Source organism: Pocillopora damicornis, chromosome 3 (genome assembly GCF_964200805.1).
Source record: "Pocillopora damicornis chromosome 3, jaPocDami1.2, whole genome shotgun sequence".
NCBI lineage: Eukaryota > Metazoa > Cnidaria > Anthozoa > Scleractinia > Pocilloporidae > Pocillopora > Pocillopora damicornis.
The window spans coordinates 21,922,530-21,944,491 of NC_142672.1; the positions used below are offsets into that span (position 1 = coordinate 21,922,530).

General features: G+C 37.6%; 3 protein-coding genes across 5 annotated transcripts; 2 read left to right on the forward strand and 1 right to left on the reverse strand.

Moving 5' to 3' along the window:
- Nucleotides 1-1,343: 1,343 nt before the first annotated feature.
- LOC113684152 (adenosine receptor A1) lies at nucleotides 1,344-9,070 on the forward strand. Of its 3 annotated transcripts, none has more exons than XM_027201493.2 (2): nucleotides 1,344-1,651; nucleotides 7,937-9,070. In XM_027201493.2, the coding sequence occupies exon 2, from the start codon at nucleotides 7,961-7,963 to the stop codon at nucleotides 9,017-9,019; it is 1,059 nt and encodes a 352-aa protein (XP_027057294.2). In that variant the 5' UTR covers nucleotides 1,344-1,651; nucleotides 7,937-7,960; the 3' UTR covers nucleotides 9,020-9,070. The 3 variants fall into 3 exon arrangements, with proteins under 3 accessions (XP_027057294.2, XP_089055068.1, XP_027057295.2); XM_089198942.1 differs by lacking the exon at nucleotides 1,344-1,651 and adding an exon at nucleotides 4,603-4,759; XM_027201494.2 differs by lacking the exon at nucleotides 1,344-1,651 and adding an exon at nucleotides 4,834-6,499.
- A 616-nt stretch (nucleotides 9,071-9,686) lies between these two features.
- LOC113684128 (neuronal pentraxin-2) lies at nucleotides 9,687-16,539 on the reverse strand. The gene is made up of 4 exons (XM_089199556.1): nucleotides 16,381-16,539; nucleotides 15,682-15,769; nucleotides 10,520-10,715; nucleotides 9,687-10,132 (listed from the first exon to the last, which is right to left on the reverse strand). Exons 1-4 carry the CDS (start codon nucleotides 16,537-16,539, stop codon nucleotides 9,757-9,759), a joined length of 819 nt encoding a protein of 272 aa, XP_089055682.1. The 3' UTR covers nucleotides 9,687-9,756.
- Nucleotides 16,540-18,351: 1,812 nt separating this feature from the next.
- On the forward strand, nucleotides 18,352-21,454 carry LOC113684127 (adenosine receptor A1). Its single transcript, XM_027201464.2, has one exon. It carries the CDS (start codon nucleotides 18,352-18,354, stop codon nucleotides 19,162-19,164), a length of 813 nt encoding a protein of 270 aa, XP_027057265.2. The 3' UTR covers nucleotides 19,165-21,454.
- Nucleotides 21,455-21,962: the final 508 nt, after the last annotated feature.

Consider the following 21,962-nt stretch of genomic DNA (forward strand, 5'->3'; position numbering starts at 1 on the left):
CTAGTCATGTTTGAGTTTCTTCGCTCGCCGAATAGTATCTGTCTCGCGCGACCGGCTATTTCGTTTTCCAACTACTGCCTAATTAACAAAAAGGACCAATGGTATTTAAGAGCAAATCCAGTATTGCAAGCCTCTTGGGTATCACTCTGGCCACAAAAGTCTGGGGTAAAAATTCACCTGTGCGTCGGTAGCCTATTAGTACTGTGGACTATGCCGATGGGTTCAAAAACAAGCTCTGTTTAGAGATCTTTTTTGCATTCTTAAGCAAGACACTAAACTTTCACAGTGGCTCTCTACCTACCTCGGAGCCAGGGGTTATTACCTATAAATTCCTGCGAAATGTTGAAAAATCTTGACAGAAATTCTGCTAGGTTCCCGATATGGAACAATGCCATGGACAAGTGCACCTCAGGCAAAGCAAAACAAAGCAAAAGAGGGTCTCGAGAATTTCTACCATGTGATGATGTAGCGAGAAAGTAACAAAGCTAACGGAAAATAACTCTTTTAGAACCCTACCCGTTGAAGTCAATACCATGAAAAAACGTTATGAGGACCACCCCTCTAAGAAAGTCATACTTTATAAACAAGCCTACCCTTTGAAGTCAAAAGGTAACAAGAACCGAGAACCCTGCCCGTTGAAGTTAAAACCATGAAAAGAAGATATGGTGAACCTCGACTAATAACCACCCTTCTAAGAATATCATACTTTAAATGCGAGCCCAAAGATATTTACGAACGCTACACCATTTTTTTTTTCTGCCAAATGCTCTCGAATACTATGCAGGCACGTGTTCTAGTCACAACATTGTCCTTTCAAGTCGTATTTGTTTTTTTAATCTTCCGACATTACCAGTAATTAATGATGATTCACCAGAGGCTTAGTGAATATTCTTGAAATTTTAACCAATCACTTAAGTCTTTTAATGAAGGCTACAAAGGTGACTTGAGATATGGGTACCTTTTTGGAAATATATGGTTATAGTATTTTCTTGGTATCACCGAGTATTTGCAAAAGTTTTCTATTTGATCTCTTTTTGTTTTGTCTTTGTTTGAATACTAAATATGGTCCTCGGCGGACTTAATTGTAAATTTTACTCCCGATTAAACGAGAAATTAAATAAGAAATTAAATATCTGCCCTAGGCCTCCTGTGGATGGTGAATGTCGTATTTGAATAATGTTCTAAGAACAATTTCAGAAAGAAAAGGAGTTTGAACCATGGCCTCAGAGTTTTCATTTACTAGGCGTTAGGACGAATTAGGAAAAGAACAAAGCTAGGCTTTTTATAGAGAAGGAGCAAGAAGAAGAAACGATTTAAGACACGTTTCCTTGGTAGCTTTTCCCTTTTCAATTTATTTTCCAAGATCATTTGCATTTTTTAATACTTTCTGACGTCATCACTGGTAACAAATTATCGCTAAAGGCAACCAATCAATATTTTCGAGTAAATACATCTATAACCAAGTTGAGCTGATTCGGTTCGAGAACATTAACTGCCGGATGACAATTGCTTTGGGAAAGAGAGTATTATTTTGCCTATAGATGATGGGTGTCGTCAACTTCCTCTGGGTCTACCTTTGACGACAGCACCTCTCTGCAACGGATATGGCAGCTGCGCCAGTGAAGTCTTCAACTCCCACGATCTAAATACCGTAAGTTTCTTACACTTTTAGCTTTGAAAATATAATGTCAAATAAAACAAGATTCCTAATTCGACATCTTTCTTTTACTTCTTATCACCTTTGCTTTTGAAATTGTGTCCTTTTTGGTTACCTCTGAGAGTGAAAGTGCCAAAAAGCGGCGTATTCCCCATCCAGTGACTGAGAAATTTCGCGCGGGGGCATAATTGTTTTCGTTCATGTTATCCATCATTAACTCGTTTCTCAATTGATTCATATATGCATTTTCTTTTTCTTTTCTTTTCTTTTTTTTTTTTTTTGGGAGAAGATTATTAAAATCTTTGATTTTAAACGATCGTCTCCATCAGCAAAACTTGAAACATATCCTTTTTACTACTCATTGTCTTAATTCTTAATTGTTATTCGAGAAAAGAACTCGGAAATTTGATTGGGCCAATGAGAAGTTGCATTGCTTGCTCTCAATTGAGCTACTTATTCTACCCGATGTATTAAAAATATATCCATTAAGCTTTGTTTTTTTACGACGCAACTTTTGTTTCGAGTGAGGTGCCCAATTTTTTCAATATTTTCAATCTTGTTTCGTGAAAATCGAATAGATACGAAGTCGTGCTGCCGAAAAAACAACCTTAGCACTTCTTGTATATTAATTTGCTGAGACATGATAATGTTCCACAAAATGTGATTCGACAAAGATGAAATAATTCAATAAGAATTTGAAAATTTGATTTCGTTATGATCGTCGAAGGTAAACTGAAGGCCAAGGCCGCACGTACAATGATAAAAAAAAATGTGGCGTCTGGTTTTTTTCGGTTTTCCGGTTATCGTTATTTATTTACGTCGGTTCAGCGGATTATCGACGCAATCAAAATTTTTGGTATACGACTTTATATCCTTTTTGCTGTGCTATCATGATGAACATTATCATTTCAGCTTGATTTAAATAACTGTATTTGGTGGTTTCTCTTCTGAGAAAATGTTCTCTGTTTATGGAAATTCTGGCTGGGTCTTCGGTACTCTGATAGGCTCGATGCCTATGATATTTACTGCACGGAAATAAAAAAAGCAGTGATTTAGAAATGTAAAAATTAATTTTGCTAGAGGAAAATTTTTTAATTGGTAAATACCTGTAAGTAGCACAGCTTTGATCGATCGTTTGGAATTCAGCAATAATGACAGTTATTGCTAGGAAGATAAATGCACTTCAGTAGTGGCTTAGTGCCCAGAGAAAGTTCCTTAGTTTTATTATTTGGCTATTTAATTTTTCAAACTTAATTTATATCTTTCATCTTGACGATTGAGCAGAAGTATCTTTTTAGGGTACATATTTCAGGATGCACGAATTGTAGTTATCTGTAAGTCGCTTCGATTCCTGTCTTACTGCGTGCTAATTTTCTTAGAAGCGGTTCATCCCTTTAAAAATGGTTAGCTCGGTAACTTAGTCTTTTACTTGAAATCAATGTAATTCAACGAATCTGATTTTAAAAAGTAAAAAAAAAAACAAAAAAATCTTTATTTTGACTGGTAAACATTAGGTATTTCAAAGTGATATTTCCTCTTAGTAACAAAAATTTAAAAAAGCACGATTATAAAAGCCGAAAGCAAGGAGTTGTAGGCGGAGTGTAAGCATTATGCCCTTTCTAGTTTTTTCTCGGCAGTGAGTACATCCGTGAGCTGTCGTGAAATCTCGACAAATCTTTCTTAATATCTTAATCAGCTACATGCAGTGTTAAAAGGTTAATTTCTCGCCTAGAAAATTCCATGTATTATAAATGCCTTAGGCAATTTTTTCAACAAACAAATTGTTTTTACTAATCCTTTTGAATGACGTTAGCTTGAACTGAAATAACGACAGGCCTTTCACAAAGAGAGGAGGCAGCGTTATCTTAGTTTTTATGCAAAAAGTTTGCCTAGTTCGCTTTGAATTCTATCGATAGGTTTTCGGAGTACACAAGTACCAACAGAAAGTGAAAAATTGTCGGAATGACGATTAAATCAGTTCCGTGTTCAGGTACTTCATCTTATCACAATGAATGTTGTCCCACTCTTCTGTCGAGTACAAACAATTTTTGGCCACTTACGAACGAGTAGTAATTACACTCGAGAGAAAATTAGTTATTCGACCCAAATGTTCATTAATCCACCTAATCTATGTGACAAAAGATCTGGAATGGACCAGAGTAATCACAATTAGCATGTAATCACGGAGTAAACCGCTCTCAAGAAAGCAATATACATTTCTTACCATAGGAAGTGGTTATATGAACAATTATTTCGAATATTCATGAATGATTTTGAATATACTTTACATCCACGAAATATTATAGCCATTGAATCCTTCGGAAACCTTCCGTGATGGTGAAATCTTAAAGTAAATTTTTAGCGCGAAATAAGCTATTTCCGTGGTAATCGTCACGAATATTGTGGGCTCTCGAATTTGACAGCAGAAATATATTGAGTGTACGTGCGTGGCAATTAACCTAATAGAAATGCTTGTCCCTCTTTTTCAAGTTCACTGAAAATCTTGAGACGACACACGTACTTTTCATTTACTTTTTAAAAATTAAGTTTCTCTGTTAAGTGATCATTTATCTTCTCAGACATTGGTTTTAACCAAAATGGCACAAAACAGCTTTTTGTTATGAATATTTTATATTTCGTAACCTGTGGATCTGACAGGAAATTGGGATTATTCATGTAAAAATTCCTCTCGCAGAGTTCATGACTATTTACATTCAAGTCTATTGAGCCGGGATCCGTTGTTGCAGCTCTTTGGTTTATTTCAACGGCAAAGCTTTTCTTTTCGTTAGTTTTTCCAACTTCTCTGAGTCCAATTTCAGTTTCTTTATGAGGCGAGTGCGATCTTGGCAGTTTTAGTCCACCATCCACATCTTGATCCGCTCCGTCTGAGTCTAATCCTCGATTTACGAAGCCCTAATTAAATTTTGATTATTTGCATTCGAAATCGCCTTAAATGTTGGGCAATTCGCCCAGTGTTCAGAAATCGTCACAACAGTCAGATAAGTCACTACTACCAATTCAGCAAGCCTCCCCTTTTAAGACCACTGAAAGATTAAGAAAAAATTCAATAACAACACCGCCCAGGAAACTGAATTCAAAAAGGTATTTCATTTTCAGCGATTTGAGTTGGTGACTTTGATATGTGACAAAGGAATTTTCATCTGACGAAATATTTTTTTTGTGTATACGATTTGTTACCTTTTAGTTTTTAGCCTACACAACAGGACTAGCAGCCATTTTCGACGTTTAAGATATTTTCCTAAAATGTTTTTAAGTGTTTACCGAACTGACAGAATTCACTAAAATTAGGAAGGAATAACGGAATATAACATAGGGCAAAAAAGAGGGAATTCATATATCGGTAGACGAAAGCGACTGGACACCGCGGCGAGTAATGTATTTAATAATTTAGAATATTTTTTGGCTAAATTGGTTTTAAAATGTCATTTTTACAAAATCGTTCACCGTAAAAATTTACACCGAGCTTTCTAACACTAACCGAAAGATAACGCTTCGTATTATATGAGACAGAGTTATCGAGGTGTTAGATTTACACCATGCTTACATCATGCATATGGATAAATATGGATAACCTGAATCTAATAATGGAGCAAAAAGAGATAAAGAAATCGATCTGAACTGTTGAAGAAAAGACTTAGCTCTCTGCACAGAGTTTATTCAAATCTTAACTTTTCCGGAAACCTTGAAATATCACACTTAGATCTCAAGTCGTTAACATAACACTGTTTTCCGTTTCATTACTTTATATCAGATATTTTGTCTTGCATTCGGCACCTTTGTTTGCCTTCATATTGATAGTTCAAGGAGATCAGATAAAACATCACGGTATTAAGTTTAGAGTGCATACATGGTAACACATCCTTAAACAAGAAGCGCGCAAACCACACAAAAATAAATATCGTAATTTGTATCCCACGCTAATTATTACAATGTCCTCCTTCGAAGAAATAAACAATACAAATTAAAAAAGATAGATATCTGAAATAATCCATCGGGAATCATACTTCTGATGCTTTTTTTAACCTTGAAGATAATTTTGAAAGCTAAACATCGTAATTTTCAATTGCGTTTTCCATAATTTCTTTTCTGCTTCACAAAGTTCTTGGGTCCGTTAAAAAAACAATGTAACCACATTATATTGGCTTAATGGCCACATGCAGATCGCTGTTGTTCTGAAAATGCTACAAAAAGCCGTTTGTTATGGGAGAATTTCATGGTCTTCTTTTTCTTTTTTGTCATGAAAGGACATGTTTAGGTTTACCAAACGGGAACATCTCTGAGTTTTCTTCAATCATGCGCATATATTACAGAACGAGACAGTTCACATCCTGGAAATAATTGTATTCTTTTACCCAGAACACACCTATTAAATGAAGCTTTTGTTAAACGAAGACAGCGTGACGCCAAATTGAACGTTTTGACCCTCAGGTTTCGCTTCACGCGCACAAGTTGCCCAAATTAAGGTTTGATTTACTAAAATACACTGACGTCATACAATTATAGACTAAACGAAAAGAAAACTATTTTTTTCCGTGCATTATCTTGAAAGATCATTCCGGTAAACCTCAAGCTTGAACCGTGTTTTTGCCCAAAGCCTTTATTTGTTATGAACTTAAAGATTATGTTCCCATTATCTTGCCATAGAAGCAATGAGGTTTTATTGGATTTTCGGGCTTTGACGAAATCTACGGTGTACACCACGAAAGTCCATTTCCAAGACAATTCAAATATATTTCCTGCTGTCTATTTAGTGTTATTGGCTGAGAGTAATATCGAAGTAATTCATGGCAATAACCTCGAAAGGCCTCACTCCGGACAGAGGTGACTAATTAAAAACATCTATTTGTTTTTCTTTCTTCTTCTTCTCCTTCTTTCTCGCATAAAAAAAGTTAATTTTTTTAGATTTTGAGACATCTTTGACCCGAGCTTCAATAGGGAAAAAAGAATTATTCATCTTTAGCCTAACCTGGAGACAGTTTCCTCTTTTAAAGCAATTCAAATTGCTCAGTTGGAAGCGGAAAGCGGTTTCATGTTTATTTTTCATCTCACGTGTGTTTCTTCACGATATTTTATCTTTCTGTTATTTCCATGTCTATAGTTATGGATATTTCGTCTGAACATTGAGAGAAGAGATCATCATTGCCAACAATTTTTGGCTAAGTATGCACTTTTAGGTGATTTAAGAGTTTGAATTGCTATTTGAATATTTTGAGATTACGTTTGTTTCCTAATTGTGATCGGGAGCCTTTTCAATTGGAAAAGAGTGGCAAACGAAGCAATAAATGATCAAGAGCGTTGATCAAGCAAATAGACCATAGGATGTAACACAAACAACGAAAAGCGGCAACTTATATCAAAATTTAGCAGCCGTGAAATCAATTGGTTCTTATGATGAGGAAAGAGATCTGGGATTACATCATTCTGAAACACACACATAAACGCCAACTGAACTTTGTCCAAAAACCGTATGCAATTTAAATCGTGAACAAATGACTGAGTTTTTTTATTTTGTTTGAGCTCTAATTAAGTATGCTTGTAAAAAATTAAGAAAATGTGTTTTTTTTATTCTCCATGATGTGAATACCTAGTGAAGTAGCTAAATTTGAAATTAAGGAGCCAAACATGGTGCAGGTTTATAGGGATTTTGACAGATTTTACTGAAAAAAAAAGGACTTTTGCCTCCATTCAGTAACTTTAAATGAGATTGAGAATTTATAGCCCTAAACATACGGCTTTGAAAACGACCACACAATAGCTTTCGATTAAAAGATCATCATCTGCAGGACTTTGATTTGTGATATCTCAAAACGATTATGCTTTCGTCATTTCCTGTCTTTGAATTCTGACAGTACGCTCATTGTGTCGCGCAATAAAACGTATTTAAAGCAAATCCCTAAGCAGCAATTTATTGCCGTCTTACGTGAAAAACCATTGTGCTTCTTTTTCAAATGGAATAATGTGTGAGTTCTTGGCGCCTGGCGTGACCTTTATGTTAAGTATGTTTTTAACCTTGAAGCGATTACGGTGATAATTTAATATGATTACTTATTGTGAAGGGAATCAGTTTGACAGCATACGCTTAAAGACACCTCACATTTAATTACAGTTACTTTGAAATTAGAGATAAAAGGGATTTAGCTCGATGATATAAACACAATTAGCAATTCAAAACAGCTTCAAAGTGATCAATTGACGGTTTACCCATTTAAACCCCAGGACTGACCATATTAACATCATTGCGACATTTCTGTGTTTTAGTTATAATTGACGACGCGGCCAGGAATGATGAACAACTCGACATCTGCCCAAGGAGGAGCAACGGGAACTGTGACCAGCGTTGAAGCCGTTCTCTGGGGGACTTCGTTCGGTGTCGTAGCCTTTATGATCATCTTGTCTAATAGTGTCTCCATTGCTGCGTTCGTCAAAGCAAAACCTCGTCGCAAGCATACTCATTACTTTCTCATCAACTTGTCCGTTGCTGATTTCATGGTCGGAACTGTATCGGTGCCTTTGTTCATCTCCTATCTTGTGAATCCACAAATGTGGACTAGCAGCCTTACCATGCCAATGGTTCATTCTACAGTGGATATTCTCTCAGGACTAACGTCTGTCTTCACGCTGGCCATTGTATCTATAGAAAGACTATTGGCTGTATCCATCCCTTTCAAGTATCGTTTAATTCCCAGGTATGCTTACTTCTGCTGTATCGCAGCCACGTGGGGTCTCTCTGGAAGCGTTGCCGCCGTGAGTATCGCATTTTACTTGCGGATTGTGAAAGAAGCTTTTTACATTGTAGTAATTCTTTCCCTGTCGCTGTCCCTGTCTGTTGCCTGTTTTGCTTACATAGCTATCATATATAAAATCAATCAGAAAAACAACAGTGCAAAGAACGCCAAGGATTTAACAGTCGAGCGTAGACTAAGCATGACCTTGTTTTTCATCACTACCATTTTTGTCGTATCGTGGCTTCCATTCCAGCTCGTCTTCATTTTGGTCCACTTCTGTAAGACGTGCAGATTTTCCGTGAACACTGTGTTCTTTATTAAGCTATTGCATTACAGCAACTCGTTTATGAACACAGCAGTGTATAGTTTCAGAATCCCGGAATTTAAAGAAGCATTAAAGGAGATTTTTAGTCGGTCTTCGTCCCGCAGCGGAGTCAACGATATGCACTTAAAAGAAATCACTTACGACAGCTCTACGTCTGTAACTCGGTTGACTCTGCATAGCCCACTGATAAATTCGAATAAAACCTCATCGTCTTCACTAAGCAAGACTGTAGAAGTGAGTTCTATGGATGGAAATCAAACAATGGCTAACAGCCTGTTAAGGAACGTATAGACTGAAATCACAGAGAATGAGTTCGCTACGTATCGTTATAAAGTTTTCAAACATACATTTATCATCTCTATACCTAGTACCAAAAGAATGAACTTATCTTTGCTTTATGCTCACGTTCTCGCCTTTCTACCTTTTTGATAGAACTGTTATACAACTATTTAGTTAGTGACATATGTTCTGCCATCATTTGATGAATATTTCATCAACATAATTGATTATCAAAATCTTACCTCAGATTGGCAGGGCTAGCAGGTACTTCAAATCATTAAGTGTCAAATCGCGAAAAAAATATAAAAGTATATATCTGTAGCCACGAAGAAGGACATTATGATAACATAAACATTCAAGAAATAGTTTAAATATTGCCGCCTTGAAGACAGCTGAACTAATCCAATCTTAGACAAAATCTCGATTTCTGAGGGAATTTTTTCTTCAGACGTCAGGAATTTATTTGTTTACGTTAACTTTTACCTAATTAAGAGTAAAAGCAAAGAACAAACCACAGAAGTAAAAATAAACTGATTTGCTTTGATTAGACTACTTTGATTTTTATGCAGTTATGAAGCATAACAGGATTATTAGAAATAAAAATAGGGAAATGAGGAAAAACAAATAAGAATGCGGCTTTTACCAGTAATTATCTAACAGACCTAGAATAAGCAAAGTTAGTGCAGCTTCTATAGAAGTTCTTCCCATACGCACATTTTTCAATCGAGACATCTTGGCAATTTGGGACGCTATGGCCTGCATGGCGACGGAATAACCACACTGATGTTTCCATGGACTCCATTTTTGAAATCTGACCACTTCACAGCGTTCCCTTCACCTGAGAGACAAAGCTGAGAGAGTCGAGTAATATCAGCATTTGGGAGAACATGACTCCAGATGTTTAAATGTGCGATCTGACCGATGAAGTTTTTCTCTTTCAAACGATCTCCTTGAAACTTCCCCAGCACAAAGATCCCGTCGCCATCAATCACAGCACCTGCCTTTAAGCCTGTTCCTCCCTTCTCCAAACCCCCATCCTTGTAAAGGTTCCATGAACCGTCATTATTCTCCCAAGTCACGCAGATGTGATGCCATTTGCCATCGTTTGCAGATATACCACTTGCACTGATTAAAAAAAAAGAATCTACAGGAACATTGGCTTGAATAAGACAGTTATTGGTTAGTCGAAGTATATTGTGAAACATTTAATCGATGTGAGACCCTATTGCAGCGTTGTTATCAAAAAATAGAAAAGCAAAATACAAATGCGCTACTTTGTTGAAATAAACTCTTGGAAAGCGTTCACGATGGAAAACGAGTTATTGATAGTTCAAAATTTTCGTTGATATGCTTTCATTTTTCATTCCGTTCTTCTTCCGGTTACAAGAATCTCAGAAGACAAGAGGTTGTAATACACATTGAACAAAATAATCCATGAACATATCACAAGAAAAGAAGGCCGGAGAAAACTTTTGCTGTACATTTTTGTTTTAGGCTTGCCGTGATACTCACCCCGGACTTTTGTTCGAGACCTGGATGCGGAAGTTCTTGTAGTTTTTCAAAACAATTTCATTTTCCCTTCCTTCCACTGCGTAACTAAATGACGTTCCCTTACTGTCTCGGTCATCTGTTTTCATCCAAAAACAGATTGTGAATGCTTGTAATTTTGGAACTGATGCGGGCAAGATAACAGAATCGTTAAACCCAGCTGCAGATGGAAATTCCAGGGAAAAATCTGAAACTAAGCAGAAAATCTATAAGAAATGGAAAATTCATTTTCTCATCGTTTCTGGTGTAATGGAAAGAACTACGCCTCAGAAACTAGACCTAAGGAGTCGTTGTGATAAAGGGTAACCAACTTAAACATTATATCCGTGTTACCCAAGGTTATGTGCGGCTTTTTTCGTAGAGGGTTTTTAGCTTGCACAATAGATGTAGGGCTAAGGCAAGGGTAAGTTTGTTTCAATAAAAACGACACGAAACACATCCGAAAGTAAAAGTAATTGCTTACTTAAAATGGCCTGTTTCAATTGATCTGAAGAATCCTTTGGTCAGATGGTATTACTCTTTCAGTTTTAATGCGTTGTTTTTTGAACACAATATTACGATCTAACAGAATATTTTTTGTCGGTGTAAATGGCTTTAGAAATTTAAAAAGAGTTCCACAAAACGATGGCAAACTTCTTCAAATATTCACTCGCTGCTTTGCAGCTTTTGCCTTTGTGGTGAAATTAAAATATCACTTACATTAAAAATCAAAGCAATTGGTCCCAAATCGAAAAGGAGGGAAACTATCAGTCGTAATTCTATCTGGTTTCAAACTGCCCAGAGTGACTAACTACGATTGAATATTTCAATAGCTTAGAGGTGTCTTCATTGTTATCTTTTATGATTTGATTTACCCAGAAATGACAAAACTGACTTACAGTCTTGACACGATAACTCATGATCATAAACTAATCTTTGGCTAATTTGTAGCAAAGCCACAACGTGTTTTCAGTGTCACAATTATGAAACTAAAAATCATGATATGATATGAAGCTAAAAATCATATCTATCCCATCTTTAAAGCCGCTAATGATTGACGCATCTGAGTGTCTTTGCGCATGCCTCTTCCGCTTGTGACTTCGCTTTCTCCTCGTCCCTCGATCTTTGAGGAGACAGTCCGCCTCTTAATTAGGGGCTGGAATTTCCTTTTTTTTTTAATCCCACCCCCGGCCAATCAACTGTGTTTTGAGAAGTAAGTTTTACTACCAGGCGACACCTCAAAGTTAAATAACCAATTGGTCCACTTCCCACCGGTCGGGACTCTCGAGACTTGCATTCACTTTTCTTTACTTATTTGGGTTTTTTTGAGTTTTAAACAGTGTTCCCAATTAGTACAGTACCAAATCCATCGACACGTCCAAAATTTATCCATTAAGTTTCTCTCTCTGTTTACACCTTTGTTCCCGAACAAGAATCTACGCAGCACAGTTATTTATTTAATGAATAACTGTTTCAAAAGTGATTCTTGTGAATCTTTCTTTAGATGCACAAGCATAATATTACAACATCAACTCAGTGTAAAAAAGTTACCATGGTAGGTTTCCTTGTTTTGGATTTCCTGGGCTTGATGGACTTTCTACAGCGGAAAAGAACTAAAGATGGATCATACACTCAGAAAAAAAACTAATGAGCTTAACAGCCGTATCATGTCAGGCAACTCTATTACGCTAAATCTGTCCTCATTTTGGAGAAAATATTCAGTCTGGTGGCGCTTTTAGGCGAGATCTCGATTTAAATTGATCGACCCGGAGGGAAGCTGCCTTGTGTCTCTTACTCAAACCACAAATATCTCCTGGTTACCTGTACTAAGGTCTTCTTACCTTCATTCTACTATACTGCGAAAATATAACATCTTCCTCTGGAGATAATTTATTTTTCGTCTTGGCCAAAAGAGCTGCATCATTTAATTCGCACATCCCATTGCTTTCATGTTTCGGAAACTTAAAGTTTGTTGAGATGCACCTGGACTCTTTCAAGCAGTGTTGAGTGCAACAAATAATACTTGGGACACGTAGCGTTTTCATAACGCTTCCTTTAAGGCTAAAGCCTACTCGAGTTGTTATTGCCCCATCAGTGTAACTCCTCTCTTGTCCGCAAGCAGCCTCAAAATTGAAAATAATTCGAGAAAGTAGAAGTAAAAACAGCCTGGTCGCAGTTATTTGCACCATCGCAATTGTCAATGAATTAGGATCTATGCATTGTATAAAAAATCGGCAACTCGATGGTTTCATTTAAAATTTCAGACTTAATGAAAAAGGCTAAGAGATTATAAACTCTTCGACAGAATGAAGCCCAGATGGTCAGTGACGAATTGTGGACATTCAAGAAATTTTAATTTTGGAATTTTCGAAAATCAATTAAAATTACCTACGATATAACATTTTTTTTTTCACTTTAGTCCTAAGTCGTTATGAGTATGTTGTATAGGCCAATGTGCTCCTGAATACAACTTCATGTCTAATGCAAATTCATCATCACTTCTTTTTGTTTCCTAAGTGTTAAATCAATTTATGTTTGTAATTTTTGTCTGTTATAAGTTTAAGTGAAAAAATTGATAAAAAGGCTTAACGATGCCTTTTATCAATCAATGATACGCAAGGAAAGCTTTATTTTCATGCTTATTGGTTTGTTCTTTTATTTTCATTTGTCTCTTTTTTTACTTTAGGGAGAGTTCAGTTCTTGAGGATGGTTTTTTCTTGTCGAGATGAGTAAAAAACTTCCGGTAGAAAATTCAAAATAGATTTAGAATAAAAGGTGTGCGTAAGTTAAGCTACCTCCCGCTGTTGTTGTTTTTTTCCTTTCTTTTTCTCCAATAGCTTTTATCATTTCTAAGAACTTTTGCTTTTCCACTTGACTTGAAGGAGTAAAAGAAATACACTTTCGTGTTATCCCCTTTGAAAAGGAAATTCCGAAACCGGTCTAAAATAAAGTCATGTGACTTCCTGAATATGAATATTTTTTAACCGGAAGTCTTCGGGGCGCCCACAGCCGTATAATACGAGTGTTGAGTTATGCATGTGCATATGCACTCGATTTCATAAATCCTTCAAGAATTACTATTTTATTAGTTTCTCATCTTGGTTGTTTTTGCCTGGCGAGTTCTTCAAAACCATAGAAATCTGCGCCACGCGCCAGTTGACTTCAAACGCCAATTGAAATCATGTTCAAACCTTTGTTTGGACGACAGCATTTGCGCACATTTGCAGAATGGGCTCGCCCTGTCTTCCAGTAGTCTTTTATAAAGCTGGAGTACTCGATTACTAAGCGTCACCCTTAAAGAATCGATGACTGAAGAGGTTAAAATTTTGGGCAGTGCTTGCTGCCACGATTCAATAAATTCCTTGCCTTACTGGAAACTCTCTTGAATGAAGTGTCACCTTTTTGCGGCTTTTCGAATTCTCATACCCACATCACTTTCTACATAAGCGTCAAAGCAATCGCATGAGTCCTTGAGTCGCTGGAAATTTCAGATTTTGCGCCCACAGCCGAACACACAAAACAACACTTGGAGGCATGGGCGCGTCGGTCAGCCAGACCCATGCTACATAGTAAAAGTAAGGGCTTAATTTCAGAGGGACAGAGATTTAGAGACTTCAAGCCGGCTAGATAGCGAGTCTATAACATAAATGTTTTTAGCTCCTACAGAAGCCCTGCGACCGTGACGCTGAATGTTCCTCTCCGAGACGCCTGAATTGGTTGCCAAAGTAGCTCCTACTGATCTCGTGGAATGAGTACTACACTTTGATATGTCAGGTACAATATCCGAAAAAGACTTCTTAAAGGAATCCCCGTATGCAGGGTAACTGATAGGTTTGTTAATCGAAACTAAACGCTTACGATTTCCTGAAGACGAAATAGGATGAAAAAGATGCTCGTCAGAATTCCCGGCTACATGGGCTTTGCTCATGTACGCCCTTAGAAGGTAGCGAGGACAAGAAGACGAACGGGTTACGGCGATGACGACAGAACGTCCTTCTCTTAATTGATCTGTTTTGCTTTTCTCAATAAAAAAATAGTAATATAGCTAGAAACGGAACTGAAAATGCTTACTACGAATGAGACATAATTCTGAACTATTGAAAAAGCCGGAAAAGGCGAGGACGAACATAACTAAGCTTCTTAATTGCAAAAGATTGCCAAATTCAGTCCTATCAGCAAGTTGCTTGAGATGGGTCACCTCAAGGGGTTCTTTTCTATGAGAGGCTGGTTGGCTAACAAGACGAAGGGCTCCCTCCTTCGCGGAGATAACGGTGGGGCTTAGGGTGGGAGAATCCACTCCTGCCATCTGACGTAGTCACTTGAGAGCGTAAAAAGCGCCGTTGATAGCAGACGCCGACTTAGATGACTGTAGAAGGAACTGCAGGTAGAGGGCATAATCCATGGGACCGACAGGAAGAGCGGGAACGCCCAACACGCCCTTGGCGAACTCTACCTATCTGTTGAAGGCCCTCAAATAGTTTTCCGGTTAAGTTTCTGAGAGGCCTGTCATCATCCATCCATTGTCCCTTTCTATTCAGAAATCTAGCAAAAAGCGTCTCATTTTAGACCTTCGTCACGTTCATCAATTCCTTTCAAGCAAACGGTTTAGGTGTGGAGATTTAAGCGTCGCCAAGGAGGCTCTGTGTCCAGCTGATTACATGCCTTCTTTTGATTTGAAGTCGGGCTATCATCATGTGGACATTTTTCCTGACCACCGTAAATTTACCCTACTGGGTTTTTTTGAATTTACTGTTCTTGTTTTTGGCCTCAGCTCAGTGCATTATCTTTTTACGAAATTGCTCAAGCCTCTGGTTAAGAAATGGAGATCAGAAGCCAAGCGGATTGTTATTTCAAAGACGACGGCGTCGGGTCTTACCGGCTACAACAATACTAAGATTGCTAGTTTACAAGTTCACGCCGATTTATTCCGTTTAGGTTTTCTTGCGAACAAATCCAAATGCATTTGGGAACCGACCCAGGTTAATTCGTGGCTCGGGTCCGTTATCAATACGGCTACTTTTCGTATTGGCGCCACTAACGAACGGATTACAAGTTTGCAGGATCTCTTAAATTTAATACTGTCTGATTCTTCTGTTCATATCTCTGCGCGAGCTTGCTAGCGTTTGCGGGAAAATAATTTCACTTACCAACTGTGTGGGCAATGTCTCTCGCCTTATGACCAGAAATCTTTTTGCTGTGATCAACTGTGCGTCGTCTTGGAATTCTCACGTTCACCTTTCATATAAGAGTTTGACTGAGTTGATTTTCTGGAGAACTAAAATGGCAAGCCTCAACGGTATTCCTATTTGCATGGCTTGATAGGACTAAGCCTTACAAAGATCGTCTATTCGGATGCATCCGCTTCAGCCAGTGGTAGTTTCATCGAGTTCAAAGGCAAAATTTTTTATCAGAATTGGTCTGATTTCGAGAAATCTTAAAGCTACTCTTTCAGGGAGCCAATTGCTGTTTCTTTATCCATGAAAGCTTTCACTGAGTTTTACAGGCTTAGTCGGTTACTTGGTTCACCGATAATCAGAATGTTGTCCGTATCGTCAACTCCGGTTCCAGAGTTCCTGCATTACAGAATCTAGCTATGGGCATTTTCCAAACCTGCCTCCTTAACGGTGTAAGCATTTATATGCAGTGGATTCCACGAGATCTAAACAGCGCAGCAGATGATGCTAGCAAGTTCATTGATCACCGACCTGGACAACTTGTGGGGTCCTCATACATGTGATAGTGATAGGTTTGTTTGCCCGTATAACGCGAAAGTTAAGTGTTTCAATGCCAGATTTTATCAACCCGGCTCGAGTGGCGTGAATGCTTTCTCCCAAGATTGGTCTCACCATTAACTGGCTTTGTCCCCGGTTTATTTGAGGTGCAAAGTTGTCAGGCACATGAAGCTTTTCAGCGCTAAGGGAGCTCTCGTTGTTCCAATCTGGAAGTCGGCCCACTTTTGGCCAGTGCTTTGCTCTGATGGAGTTCACTGGAGTAACTTTATTCATGACTGGGTTATTCTACCCAATTTCCCTAATTTATTTATTGCATGCAAAGCTAAAAACTCTATTTTTGGTTACAAGCCTCTATCGTTTGTTTCAGTTGCCCTGCGTATTGACTTGAGCGCACTATCTTGCGCCAGTTCCGCTAATTTTTCGCCTAGCTTCGTCCCCAAAGCTGCCTTAGCGTCTTCCACGGCTTCAGTTACAGTATTACGGGCTTTAAACTGATCTTCGTTGCTCCTCTTGTTACACTGCGGAACAGGGTCACGCTTTATCCTTTTGATTTCCTGCATCTGCTTCGAAGCCGTAGCTTCGTTGGCACGCTTAAGATCTGAAATAGAATCTGAAATAAGGGCCTTAAATTGATATAAGAGTTCTTTGTTGCTGTTCGCAATCATGCTAGAAAACGTTAGCTTCGTCCATGGCCACGGCGAAGAAAAAACCAGAGAAAACTAAACAAAGTAAGATGACGCAGCGAGGCCGACCGTAGAATGACACGCATAACTAACTAGTCACTATTTTAAACCCCCTAACCGTGGTCCCAAGCGCGCTACGCTAAAACCCAGTTCATCGCTCCGTGCCGGCAAAGTAATAATTTATGTCGATTCTAATTTACACAAATTACATCTCATAATACAGCTCTACTCGATTTCATCGTGCTTTGTCGTCAATTTACGTCGTATTTCCTCCATCGCTAATGGTTTTAAAGAAATTTGGTCGAAGCACAAAAACCGATCCCATATTTATCTCTCGTAATAAATCGAAAAAATGAGTAGGAAAATATTTTTGATTGAGTGTTTCTTGTAACGGGAGCATTCCTTATCACCTGGTGTCCATTCCATTTTATGAACACGCCATGTTTTCGTGACATTTTAAAATTAACACTTATCAAAATTACTCTATATAACTCGAGATGACAACGAAAAAATTTGAGAACCAGACATCGTTCCCTTGTTCCTCGATAAATTTAATGCTCAAGCAAGTTTCATTCTTTCAACGATCTCCAAAACTGAGCTGTCGGGAAGTTGGTAGTCATTAACACTATTTTACGAATTAAAAAGCCAGGTGTTTGCACATTTGCGAAGAAAAAAACCAAACACAGAATATTAATATACATAAGTTTAAAACCTTTTTGCTCCATAGTATTCAACTTCTTTGATGATCAACCTATCTTAGTAAAAGTTAGAAGAGATTGGAATCTAGTTGAATAAACAAGCGGGTTGTTACCATCATGCACTGTTATTCTTAGTCTTTAAAAATTATTTTCAGAATTGAATACCTTCCTGTTTGTGGAATTAACAATGTCATATTTTTTCCCCTGAAGTCATGGATATTTAATTTGCTCGAGTTAACTATGGTGCGGTCTTTGATAGTAAAATTACATTATGAATTTGGACCATAAAGATTCGACGACATAATCCTAATTAAAATAAAGGTGTTTAAAAAGAAGAAAAATATTCAAAAATAAATGAGTGAAAAAGGTTTTCCAGTAAAAATTTTGTGCCGTTTTCGAAAAAAACAAAGGTTATCTGAAGCCAAAACACTTCTCTATTCTTACATCAAGTCTCAAAGGCTGGCCAACGTTAACTTTTTCATCCGTCGGGATGTTTAAAGTTTCAAGAAGCAGATGGCAAAGTGTTAGGGTTCAACATATATTGCTGCCACAACGTCTGAATCTTTAATTTGAATAAGGAATTGTTTGTGTATGAACCAGGCGTGTGTGTGTTGACAAAGGAAAAAGGACAAAGGAACATAACTTTCGGTTCCGTGTTCCTTTTTATTCATTGTTGCATATCGGAATCATTCTAACCCTTCTTCATGGATTTTTCTTCTTGGAACGTTTTTTGGTCAGTGACATTTACCTTGATGGCGACGGTGATAACTGCAGGTAATCTCGTTACCATCGTAATATTTATAAAACAGAAATTTCTGGAGCGCACCCGTTTCCTTTTGTTAAGCCTGGCCATGGCGGACACATTCGTAGGAACCTTATCAGTTCCTTTGTACATTGCTGTTGGTATCCGTCCTCAAGACAACTTGTTGGTACTCGTATTTCGATGCGTAGATGTTTTTACAGGAATGGTGTCCATTTTTACCCTTGCTAGCATTTCATTGGAAAGAATGCACGCCATCGTATGGCCCTTCCGCCATCGTGCGCTTAAGTCATGTTTCTACCCGTGTGCTATTGGATTGCCGTGGTTATTTGGCTTGCTGGGAGTTTCATCTCGACTGCTCCATCACTTGAAGGTTATATCCCCGCTGATGCTTTCAGTTACGTCAAACACATTTCTCTTGACACCTTTACTGTTAATAGCCACCTCTTACATTTTGATATGGAGAAAAAAACCTCATGGACCTCAGAACCAAATTCAGGCAGACAGTCAAAACAACAAACTGGCTAAAACATTGATTGTTATAACGGCAACGTTCCTCTTAACCTGGTTTCCACATCAGATTATAAACCTGATATTTTCATTTTGCATATCCTGCAGACGGTCGCCGTATGCCCATTTAGTGGTTCACATCATGAAGATATTTCAGTTCAGTAACTCTTTTGTCAATGTCATTGTCTACTCCTTGAGGTTTCAGGAATACAGACAGACACTGCTTTCCTGTGCCTCTAGCCTGTGATCCAATTTAGATCCCAAAGAGAGGGAAAGCAAAACTAAAAAGATCTTATTGTTCATGCAAATATTAAGTGGTACAATCAATCAAGTCTGGTGTTAGGATGTGACGTCAGAAAGCGCGAAGTATATGGCTAAAGACATAACTCTTTGAGGCTGCCTGAAAATGGTCTGGTACATTTCGGTTCGAAAAATTGATTTTTTTCCATTAGCTTTTTTAAATCATGTTGTAAATTATAAAGTAGTGAACAGCACTGATGGAACTTAAAAGATAAAAACTTGAGGCGTGAAGCAAGCGAATTGTAGCTTTTTTATTGCAAAGTGCGACAGGCGTTATTACAAAGTGCGCAAGTACTACAAGATGCAACAGTTATCTTAAAAAGTGCGACGATTGTTACAAAGTGCGACAGAACAGACACGCAAACGAAATAGGAGAAAAGAAAATTCTCATTATTACCTTTACAAATATTGTTAATTTTAAATTATACGTATTCGTAGAGAATATAATACAGGTGTATGTATAATGCTATTGTAAACAACGCTGAGGTGGGGAAAAAAGCAGATAAGTAAAGAGATAAGAAAGAAGGATTATTGAAAAAAAAAAAGAAAAAAAAAGCGTACATTGTATGATGAAAAAAAAAGTTTTCAAGCTGACGATCTCTTTTGTTCTTTTATGCTATCACAAAGGTTGCAAAGTACAATGATCGTCCAAGGGATTCAGTCTGACTTAGCAGATTGAAAAGTGTTCGCTAAATGTAGTGTGTCCGAGCCTGCTGATCATAACTGATGGGCTCAGCCAAATTAAAACTGAACCTCTACTTATATTTCTTGCAGATAAGTAGGTCGTCCAACGCCATCCCTTGCAAAATTAATGTTTTATTGCGCTAAACATGTGGAGGCTTGCTAAAGCGACTTATCAGCCACCACTCAGAAAAGTGACACTATGGTGAACTCGTGGATACACCACGATGAATATATTAAGAACGCTAGCCAAGTAAATTCTTAATTTAAGTACGTGCACGTTTTAAAGTATTAATAACACTGATGAAAAGGTACACTTTATATGGAGCGCGCTTCAGAACTGAATTCCAAACTGTATTTTTAATGAGAAATAGGGATCATTTTACTCCAAGCACAAAGATCTAACACTACCATCATGTCAACTTTTAACACCGTTGAGTATAATCCATATGAAGAACATTATCATTAAATCAAACACTTTCTTTTTCAAAAGCAGTTCGTTTTTTATGGAAATAAGGATGTCGAAATATAGCCGCGAAGAAAAAGCGCTCGCCTTGTAAGAAGACATTTATTTTTCATCCGTGAGGAAAAAGTCATCATCAGTATGTGGAATTCAACATTTTTTCTTTAAATTGTGATAAGACCTAGTCAAATTGAAATACTTCATTTGTGAACTTCTTTTTTTGGAAGACAAAAACGCAGTAGATTATACAAGTCGCGTTCCATTTTTTCTCAAAGCTATCTCAAGCTAAAAGTTTTTTTTGTTCCTTTTTACTATCACAACTGTTGCACATTCAAACTTTGAGGAGGTAAACGTCAAATTTTTCACTTTGTGTAGATTAGTTTTTCATCACCCGTGCTGATGGGCTAATCTTATATCATTTTATGTAACTTTGTATGAAAATTTCTTGGTTATATTTAGGGCCATGTACGATGACTTTGTGTTCAAGCGCTTTCCTTTAGCGAAAGTTATATTCCTACGTGCACCGATGCCAAAATGGTTATTCATGCCAACTGAACATGCGGAAACTTGCTATTTAAGACTTACTAAGCACTTTTTGTTTCAAAAATGTTTTTGCTTCAAGTTCTGTGACGGTCAAATTTGCTACGAGTATTGTTTTCATATTTCAGGATCAGGGAGCCTGCTTCATGGATTTCTCCACTCACTGGGACGTTTTCTGGACCGTAACGTATAGTGTAATAGCGAAAGTGATAACTGTTAGCAATAGCGCTACCATTGTAATATTCGTAAAAAGAAACTTCTGAAGCGTGTTCGTTTCTTGATTTAAAGCCTGGCCATTGTGGGCACATTTTTGGGAACTTAATCAGTTTAGTATCCATCCACAGGAAGCTTTGCTGCTACTCGTATTTCAATGCGTAGACGTTTTTACCGGTTTTGTGTCTATAGTTACTCTTGCCAGCATCTTACTCAAGAGAATGTATGTCATTTTATGGTCTCTCCGCCATCGAACACGACGCTACGTTTCTACACTTGCGTGATTGGAATCCCGTGGGTATTTGGTATGCTGGGAGTTTCGTATCGACTTCTTTTTTACCTCCAGCTTATATCCGGGTTGGGCTTCTTAAAGCCAAAGACCGAGAAATGCAAATATTTCTTGTGCGAAGAGTATTAAATAAAGTTTAAACAAAACCTCTGTATTTTAGAGGTGTACATAAATCCTTGATTCATTTGCGATGCAATAAATGTATTTTTATCGGAAATTCTGTTCAATAAGATTATTCGGGGAGAATTTCCATATTGTTGCCTTTGTTGATGCAACATTTGTCCATTAATAATAATGGCTGATGTTGTCTTAAAACCAAAATTTATCTCGGTCAGGACACAATATCTGTGCAGTGATGAAACGTCTTCCCTTTTAAAATTAGATATGCTAATTCCGATTAATGTTTTTGCCAGACTTGTAAAACAAGGATTTGAATGCATTGCATGCGTGAAGTAAAAATTGGTATAGTTAATGGAGAGCTACAAGACTTTGAATCCCTCGGACGATCATTGTACTTTGCAACCTTTGTGATGGCATAAAAGAACAAAAGAGATCGTCA

Coding starts and splice junctions, on each gene's coding strand:
- LOC113684152 (XM_027201493.2), top strand. CDS start 7,961: ATGATGAACAACTCGACATCTGCCCAAGGAGGAGCAACGGGAACTGTG.
- LOC113684128 (XM_089199556.1), bottom strand. CDS start 16,539: ATGAATAAAGTTACTCCAGTGAACTCCATCAGAGCAAAGCACTGGCCA. Junction 15,770..16,380: donor GGGGACAAAGCCAGTTAATG/GTGAGACCAATC, acceptor CTTATATGAAAG/GTGAACGTGAGAATTCCAAG. Junction 10,133..10,519: donor GTCTCGAACAAAAGTCCGGG/GTGAGTATCACG, acceptor TTTTTTAATCAG/TGCAAGTGGTATATCTGCAA.
- LOC113684127 (XM_027201464.2), top strand. CDS start 18,352: ATGGATTTTTCTTCTTGGAACGTTTTTTGGTCAGTGACATTTACCTTG.